The sequence below is a fragment of the Eriocheir sinensis genome, chromosome 52 (genome assembly GCF_024679095.1).
Source record: "Eriocheir sinensis breed Jianghai 21 chromosome 52, ASM2467909v1, whole genome shotgun sequence".
In the NCBI taxonomy this organism is placed as follows: Eukaryota; Metazoa; Arthropoda; class Malacostraca; order Decapoda; family Varunidae; genus Eriocheir; species Eriocheir sinensis.
In genome coordinates, this window is record NC_066560.1 from 4,305,441 (window position 1) to 4,315,448 (window position 10,008).

General features: G+C 45.3%; 1 protein-coding gene across 1 annotated transcript in view; it reads left to right on the top strand.

Annotated features, from left to right (window-relative positions):
* Positions 1 to 826: 826 nt before the first annotated feature.
* Positions 827 to 10,008, top strand: part of LOC126982918 (protein no-on-transient A-like) — a gene marked incomplete at its 5' end in the record, with an annotated part of 10,272 nt that continues 1,090 nt past the window's right edge. The window contains 5 exon segments of the mRNA XM_050835199.1: positions 827 to 957; positions 4,931 to 5,047; positions 5,285 to 5,460; positions 7,522 to 7,739; positions 8,115 to 10,008. The exon segment at positions 8,115 to 10,008 is cut by the window's right edge and continues 1,090 nt beyond it. Coding sequence (XP_050691156.1) covers positions 827 to 957; positions 4,931 to 5,047; positions 5,285 to 5,460; positions 7,522 to 7,739; positions 8,115 to 9,380 — 1,908 coding nt within the window.

Sequence of the window (10,008 nt, forward strand, 5' to 3'; positions counted from 1 at the left end):
ATGAGGGTTCTGATATTTTAAGGAGGTGCCACACCTCATTCACAGGAGTGTGGCTTTCAGTAGCAAGGAATCAGGCATTAAGTCAAAAGATTGACATGTAGTGAAGATTGGGATTCAAGGGCCGTGAGTAGGTAGTCTGTGCCTGCAGAAAGAGTGACTGCCAGTTACGCAAATCATCACAGTGTCTTACTTAACACCCAAATTTAAGCCACTCCACAGTTTGTTGGCTTCCGCAAACCATCACTGCAAAGACTGCAGGAATTTCTCGTATATTATATGGTGAGAAGCTGAAAACCTAAAAGTTTATGTACAGTTTTTTTGTCATTGATGCTTTATAGAAAAGGAAACAGACTGGGAGTTGTTTGGGTTTGGTGGTTTCAAAGCCTTTGTGTTGACTGTGGGACTGGATCACCAGTGTGAATGCACTCATTACCTGTATGGCCAGTGTTAGGAGTAGCTCCCACCAGCTGTGGTATTATTTGGGCTAGAAGCAGCTGGGATGATTGAAAATAGCATTCCTACAAGGCTAAGCTGCAAAATAAATAGACTTAATTTATAAACATTGATAGGACCTTACATTTACTACTCAGTTAAGGGGGGGGAGGGCTGGGTTTGTACATGTTTCATCATCATTAGGCTAGTGATTTGGTTGTCCCCAATGCCTGTCACCATTGTTTCTCGATCATTTTGTTTTTTTATTTTTATTTTCCCCCACCTTTAATTTGACCCCCACCCCCCACCTCGTCACCACCGGCCGAGTGTGAAGGAAACCAACCGGCCACACCTCCGCCATGACTCACAGTTTCCCGGGCTGTCCCCCTCTTAGATCGAGTCGTGCCGTGTGATTGTTGACGACCGGGGAAAACCCACGGGGGAAGGCATCGTGATATTTGCCGACAAGAAAGGTGCCACACTGGCCGTCAAGAAGTGTCACGAGGAGTGCTATTTCCTCACCAGGTATAGTTGGTTGTCGTGCTGTCACACTACTACTACTACCACTACTGCTACTACTACTACTACTATTACTGTTAATGGCTGGGGGCTGAGGTGCTCACACACACACACACACACACACACAAATGTGTGATAATTGTATACAGTACACACACACACACACACACACGCACACACGCTTGATGATTGTATACAGAACACACACACACACACATACACACACACACAAGCTTGATAATTGTATACAGGTCATACACACATGTATACACGCACACACACACATGCGTGATAATTGTGTACAAAACGCACACACACACACACACATACGTGATAACTGTATACAGAACACACACACACACACACACACACACACACACACACACATACATACATACATACATACATACATACATACATACATACACACACACACACACACACACACACACACACACACACACACACACACACACACACACACACACACACATATGCGTGATAACTGTATACAGAACACACACACACACACACACACACACACACACACACATACATACATACATACATACATACACACACACACACACACACACACACACACACACACACACACACACACACACACACACACACATGCGTGATAACTGTATACAGAACACACACACACATGCACGATAACTGTATACAGAACACACACACACACACACACACACACACATACATACATACATACATACATACATACATACATACATACACACACACACACACACACACACACACACACACACACACACACACACACACACACACACACACACACACACATGCGTGATAACTGTATACAGAAACACACACACACACACACACACACACACACACATGCGTGATAACTGTATACAGAACACACACACACACACACACGTGTGATAACTGTATACAGAACACACACACACACACACACACACACACACACACATATGCGTGATAATTGTGTACAGAATACACACACATGCGTTATTATTGTACACACACACACACACACACACACACACACACACACACACACTGTCCCATCTCCACATCCACTCTTATCCAACTTTTCCTTAAAATCATGAATGTTTGTGCAAGAAACATTTAAGAATTTAAGGAGAAGTTGGATAAGAGTGGATATGGAGATGGGACAGCGCGAGCGTAGCTCTTTTCCCGTATGTCACAACTAGGGCAACTAGGTAAATACACAAACAGCAGTTCCTTATGGTGACAACATGTAATATATATATATGTGTTTAATACCAAAAACATCACCTTCGTTTGTTGCACACACACACACACACACACACACACACACACACACACACACACACACACACACACACACACACACACACACACACATGTGGTTGCCATTGGAGTGAGTGTTAGGATTGGGAAGTGAAGTCATGGGTGAGGTGATTCACACATTGCAGTGGGTACAATAATAGAGGGCTGGGAGTGGAGGCCTAGACAGATAGGTGGTTTTGGGGCTGCAAAAGAGAATGCTGTCCTCTCACACATGAAGCACATGAACCAAGGTATGCAACAATCAAGGAAATATCACAGAACACTAAATTTTTTTTCATGTCTTGAATGTCAATGTTCAGTGGATGTGTGGAAAAGTAATTGAATGAGAAAAATTGTGCCCTGACAGTTTGTTGTACATGTGAGGAGTATTGATCACAGGCCATGACGGTGAATTCATGAACCCCATGACATATTTGCAGGTTGTGAACAGATGCTTGTGAAGTAGAGGAATATCTATGCTAAAGTCTGTAAAATCACAAGCCTGTGGACTTTCTAGTCCATGGTGAGTAGAAGCCTTGATGCAGCAAGAAGTGGGAGTTATTTGTGCTCCACTTGGCCTGTCAAGTTCATCAGTTTCTCAGTATAGTTAAGAAAGTTGAAGAGAAAGAACAATAAATTTATTTGATGAAATAGTAATCAAGTTTTGATTTTTGACTGTAAAGGCATTTTTCCACCTTTCAATTATGAGAAATTCAAGTAATTATAAAATTGCATTTTTTATCACTGCTAATAATCATCATAGTCAGCATTTCTATACTTTTGTTGATCATCTGATTGTTGTGTGCACTTTTACACATGCTCATCTACTATATGCAGAACCCTTACATATTTTGTGGCTAAGACACATCACCAGGGCAGTAAGGGAGTGGTGGGAATGAGGGAGGGAGGAAAGACTGGGTGAAGGGAGTGAGGGGGAGAGGGGAATTTGAGTTACCTGTCTAATATTAAGTTAATCGTTGGTATATGGTGTTGCTAAACTGTGGTAGTGTTACTGCATTGTGTTTGTAGATGTAATTATAACTTGTGTGGAACATTGTCAGGCAAATCTTCATGAAAAAGTTGAGCATAATGATATTGGTTTATACTGTAGCGGTGTCCAGGCTGGCTCTGTGCCGAAATGTTCGTCTCCTGTCAGGAAGGACACGAGTTCATGGTGCCAGGCTTGGGGCACTCTGGTCGCCCTAAGTTGTGTTACCTGAGGAGTACTCAGTATGTGCTTCTTTTCCCTTTGTCATCATGGGATATTATTGTAAGGGTTTCTGAAAAGGTATTTTGGGAACATAAGCATTCCTTTAATAAGTTGCTTAGTTTCTACTTGTATAGAAGAAACTGGGGTTAAGGTTGGATATATTAATGTGTCTATATCCCACTTCCTACCTCATGAAGTACTCCATTGTTACCTTCTATTAACCTTCACATTTGCTGGAAAAGTGTAGAAAAGAGTGTAAAGCTCAAAGGAAGTGTGAAAATAATGATGGAAGTTGTGTGCAGACCTGTGTGGCCATGGGCGGCATAGTAGACTAGTGCAGTGAAATGTGGAAACAGGGGGTGCAAGGGGGGCAAAGCTTCTCAGTTAGGTTTATGTATATTCACCTGTCTTTTGGTGCCTCTAAAGGGAGTTGAGGGGGGTGAAGCCCCCAGTAGGAAAGAGCCTATTGAGTTTTAGCTGAGGTGAGCCATGGGTTTAGACTTGCCAGGGATGCAGTTGGCTTCACCACCTGTGGCTGTGTGGGCTCTCACCTTTCTTGGCTGTTTTCACAGTGATTTTGACCTTCAAACTCTTTCCTATGGCTTTCAAGGAGGTATTAAGGTTATTAGAATACATATGACAACAGTAGGAAATGAGATATTTGCATATTAATAAAACCAATCTTTTCCAAAACTAGCTAACTATCAATGATCAAGCCAGAGTACTTTCTCATGGAGATTTGTTTCTTCAAGTTCCTAGTAAAGTAATTGGTGTGGTAGGGAAGCTAATGGTTTTACCTTGGGTAAGTTTCTATTCCAGGTACACTGCCAGTGAATGTGCTGGACTTTCACCAAACTCGCACCACTTTAAGAGGGAGATTTGCTAAATGGGAATTGTTCCTCGATTAAAAAAAATTAAGAGTATTGCTCATCAAGCAATACAATTTGAAAGAATCGATAATGCAGAGTTCTCTTTTCCATAGTCTAAAAATTGTTGTGACAATTGTTTGTTCTTTGTTTTTGTGGCGGGAGGAGAAGGTTGTGAATTTTTTTCAGTCAGTATGTATGTTTCCTATACCTCCTTTCGTTTTAATGGCTACCTCATCGTCCCTCGTGCAATTCTGGGGTTCACTTTTGTTTGGGCTGCTGGAGAAGGAGAGGAGGAGGAGCCTGGGGAAAAACCTCTTGGTTCCCTTTTAGTGGGGAGCTGCAGGCAGGCTATTTTTGGGTGGCTGCCACACATTCGTACATGTTCTTGCCTTCGTGGCTCTGCATCGTCACAGTTCTGCCCCTTGGTCGTGCTGTGGGGGGTGCGGTCTTGGCTGCTACGACATTTTGACTTCAAAACAGCTGCTGCTGGAGGGGCTCAGAACACAGCCCCATCCCACTCCATTGCTCTTGTGGCAAACACTAATCTTTCCCATCCTGCACCTGCCCTTTCTAGTGCCCTGCGGCCCGTCATCGTGGACCCCCTTGAGGCCAGGGATGAAGAGGAAGGGAACCCAGAGAGTTCTATGCACAAGAATGAGCAGTACAAGCAGGAGCGCAAAGAGGGCCCCAGGTAGGGTTCATACAAGCAGTCTTTGGGGGGGTTGTAAAAAGGAGAGGGAAGAAATGAAGGGGGCTTGAGATGATGCAGGTTGAAGATATGATATACATTTAGGGGTGGAAGAAAAGTGTGTTTTAGACAGAAATGAAGCTAAGCTTTATGGATGGTAGAGTTAGGTTACATGTATCACTGTATACTATCTTGTCTTCATCATGCTGCCAGGCTTACCCATCCCTTGGCTCTCCCCAGGTTTGCTGACAAGGATTCCTTTGAATATGAGTATGGTGTCCGTTGGAAGCGGCTGTACGAGATGTACAAGGAAAAGAAGATGCTGCTGGAGTCTGACCTCCAGGCCGAGATAGACCAGCTGGAGAGGCGCCTTGCCATTGTGAAGCACGAGCACGAGACGGAGAAGCTGCGTCAGGGTAGGTGTTGGCTGCTGGGTCAGACAATCCTCTGTTCACACACCAATAGAGCTGCATGGTAATACAGACAAGACATCAGCCTCACGAGCACTGTTGAATAAGTAGCCTGTCCTAAATTTCATTCATGTGGTTGCTTACAATATGCAAGAATACTGTAATCAGTATGATTTACATATGTTTTAGACATTTTTAGTAATTATAGGTAGGTTTTCATGTTATATACAAGTATAAGGTAAACTGAATAATTATGTGTCCTGCACATCCTTGGTTTTGGTTGCTTCGTGAGGTCCTGGAACCCTGCACCTGCAGATAAGACGGGTCAGGTGTACTTGAATTTACACGTCAGAACATTTGTGTGTAGAGAACCTGGTGTGTCATCAGTCTTTTCTCTCTGAGGTTTAACCCTTTCCTTGCTAAGTGCTCGCAACGAGACTATCCCCCCAGGCGCGCACGGGCACCCCAGCGGGGGAAGGGGATCTCTTTTAACCGCTGTAACTCAAAAACTATTCATCACAGCTACAAAACAAAAACACCATTGGAAAGAGGAGGCCAAGATCCATAAGATTCAGTAATGTAAGCCTCTCCTGCGAATGCACAGGCACGCTCAGGGGGTGTTGCCTGTGAAGATGTACATTTATGCGTGCGCGACGGTCAGCCGTAAGGCAACTACTGAATAGATCTCTTGATGATGGGGTGCTGGCAGGGCAGTATTGCCAACTGCAAAATTTACAACTATTTGGTCAAAATATCAGTCATGTGATAGGTGAAGCTATGCAAACATTGTTGCTAGAGCACCATGAAACTTAGTTTTCAAACATCTTTTCCATAGTTTGCTATGGAAGCTTGGAATGATTTTTGTTTTGTTTTGTGTTCTCCCTTTCAAACATCGTGAGACTAGAATTCCCCCTCATCACTTCTTTCCTCTTTGATTTCAATCAGCTTGTGCATTCCATGATTGGTGTTAGTGAAAACCAAAACAATAGATAAGTAATAACACGTACAAGTAGGTATACAGTATGTATGGCATACAGAAAACAAAAGGACATTTCACACAAACCTGAAGAAAACAAACGCATGACCCACCTGCTCTCTTGTCTTCAAGTGACCGAGTGCCTGGAACCCGTCAGCTCCGCATGGCAATGCGAAGCTGCTCAACCACACAAAATATCTTACTGCACTATGTAATAAAAAATAGATACCAATAGTCTAAATAACATATAAACAATAAATAAATGACTACTCATATGTAGTTAAAACCCACCGCCCCAAGCGGCTGAGTGTGTAATGTTGCCATATGAGTAGTCATTTATCATCATAAAAGACTACTCATATGGCAACACTACACACTCAGCCGCTTGGGGTGGTGGGTTTTAACAGCGCTGGGACCTTTAAAATTTAAAAATCTCACATCAGGCACGCCATTTAACTCTCTGAGGCCAGACGTATGTGAAACTGTGGAAACCTAAAAATGATAAATTTGAGCCCACACCATGATTTGAATTGAGGAAACCCCCTTAACCTGGCAGCGTCGGTGGACCCATTTTTGGGCTCCTGCGAGTCGGTCCGCTGAAACGGGGGACCCATTTCTGGGCTCGGCTCAAAATGCCTAATTCGAGCTAATTGTAGGTGGTGGCGGCATAGAGCAACCCACCATGCATGCCCTGGGTCATTGTGGTTGGTGATTGATCTTGAGGTGGGCTTATTTGTCATAGGTGGTGCTGTAAGGTCATGGCAGACTGAATTAGCTATCCATACAGTAATCACTTGTCAAATTCTCTAAAGAAGACAACAAGTGACTCTCAGCTAGATGCCACATGTCACGAGACTGTTTATTTTGTAACAAACATCACCCAAAAAGAATGATGTTTGAGTAAAACTAAATATTTTTAACGGCTTTATGGTTATGAGAGGAGTACTTTGATATATGTTCCATGCTCTTTACTTAGCCTCAGAATGCAGTGTAATGTTGCCGTTTCTCAGCCACTTCTCGGCATTCCCATAGCCGAAGCCCACGGGTTAAGTGACAGGGACAGGAGAGAGACAGGTCTCTTAATGTTCCAGAACTGATGGTCCGAGAGCAGGAGGCCCTACAGATGGGCCGTGGCATGTACATGAAGAGTGGTGGCAATAGCAGCAGCTACAACTCTGGCTACAGCAGCCTTGGAGGGTACAGCAGCACCTCGGGGCTCAGCAGCAGTTATGGCAGCCAGGGCGGCGGGTATGGCACCGGCAGCAGCAGTGGTTACGGGAGCCAGGGTGGAGGTTATGGAGGAGGATCGGTGAGTAGAAGCTTTGGTCTGAACTCATTTTACCAATATTTTGTTTTTTAAAAATTATATTCATTGTCAGTAAGTGTAAGACAAATGTTCACTCTGTGGCAAGACCTTGGTCATGACTGCTGGGATGCACCCTGGCTCTCTAGACCATGTTGAGACACACTCACTTGACTTTCTTATCCACATGGGCCGAAGAATACAATCAATTCAGGTTTTCTCATCATGTTATAAATGAATGACAACCACAGAAAAATGAATGCTGCAACTGCCTTCTTTGTGCTGTCTGGAAGAAAATGATTTTTATAGACACTGGTTAAAGAGTGAGAGATTTACTTCTACCATGCCCTAATAATTCCTTTTGTTGTGATGAAACTGCAGGACCGCTACTCTGGCATGAGAGGCGACCGCTACAGCGAGTACGACGCGCGGCGGGATGACAGGTACCCCGAGGACCGGTACAGCAGGGTGCAAGATGATCGCTACATGCAGCAGGACGACCGTTACAAGGCGCCCCTACGCAACAACTACCCCCAGGGTGGAGCCAGAGGCCTGGCAGGCGGGGCGGGTGGCACAGCCTCCCCTGCACCCCCTGCCGGTGCTGGTGGTGCCACTGCCACCCCTGCGCCCGGCAAAGGTCCTATTGGTGGCATTGGGAGCCTGGGGGAGCAGCCCTTCCAGCAGGGAGGGGTAAAAAGGGACACCCCTGCAGCAGGTGCTGGGGGGCAGTTCCCACAGCAGCGGCCTGACCAAGCTGGGGACATGAAGAGAGACGACGTGCCAGGAGGACGGGACAACATGCCAGGAGGACGGGACAGCATGCCAGGAGGACGGGACAACATGCCAGGAGGACGGGACAACATGCCTGGGGGGCGAGACAACATGCCTGGAGGGAGAGACAATATGCCTGGAGGGCGAGACAACATGCCAGGAGGACGGGATAACATGCCAGGAGGACGGGACAACATGCCTGGAGGTAACCAGCAATTCCCACCGGGAGGCATGAAGCGAGACAACATGCCAGGAGGAAACAACCAGCAGTTTCCACAGGGAGGCATGAAACGAGACAACATGCCAGGTGGAAACAACCAGCAGTTCCCACAGGGAGGCATGAAGAGAGACAATATGCCAGGAAATAACAACCAGCAGTTCCCACAAGGAGGCATGAAGCGGGACAACGTTGCAGGAGGGAACCAGCAGTTCCCCCAGGGAGGCATGAAGCGGGATGATGGCCCAGGGGGAGGGCAGCAGTTCCCTCAGGGAGGCATGAAGCGAGACATTCCTGGAGCAGGACAACAGTTCCCACAAGGTGGCATGAATAGGAACAATATGCCAGGTGGAGGGCAGCAGTTCCCACAGGGAGGCCTAGGCCTGGCTGGCATGAAGCCTGGGGTAGGAAACCAGTTCTCACAGGGGATCATGGGCATGAAGAGGGATAACATGCCTGTAGGAGGACAGCAGTTCAACCAGGGAGGGATGAAGCGAGACAACATGCCAGGGGGAGGCCAGCAGTTCCCCCAGGGAGGCATCAAGCCAGGAGGGGTTGGCCAGTTCCAGCAGGGGGGAATGAAGAGGGATGCCATGGCAGCAGGAGGGCCACAGGCAGGAGGAGCGGCAGGGGCCGACATGAAGCGTCCGCGCTACTAAGCTCCAGAGCTGGACGACTGCTTGTTCTCTGTAGTCAGTGGCTTCCAAGGAGCTTTGGAGGAAGGTCTTCGGAGGCACAGCAACCTCTGATTTTACACTATTTTCAGTGACTCTTTTGGGAGACCATGATGTAAAAAATCACGTTTATTTCTAATTTTACATGTTTTTTGCATAAATGCAAAGTAGACCTGCCATGTATAAATTCTGGAAATAATAGTATTTACATGATGCAAAATTCCCTTCACACGGTCTTTTCAGGACTTGACACCTATTTATATGTGCGTGTGTTTTTAAGAGCTGTGATCAGGGAGACGGTCTGAGTGTGATTTTGAGGCGGATGTATTTAATTGTGAGTCTTGAGACTGTGACAATTATTATAGATACGGTAATGTTTTATTTTAGTACTAAAAACATTCTGGAACAAAGAAACTTACTGATTTTAGACTGCCAATTAACTGTTTCCAATGCCATGGTAGCTGCTGCAGGGAAAGTACCATTTGACACATGAGACAGTTCATTTTTTTTATATTTTTTTATAATAAATAATCTAGTGTATAGAGGAGAGGAAAGTGATGTGTAGGATCTCTTTGATGAAACTTCAAGGTTTAGTTTATTTTTTTTAAAGTTA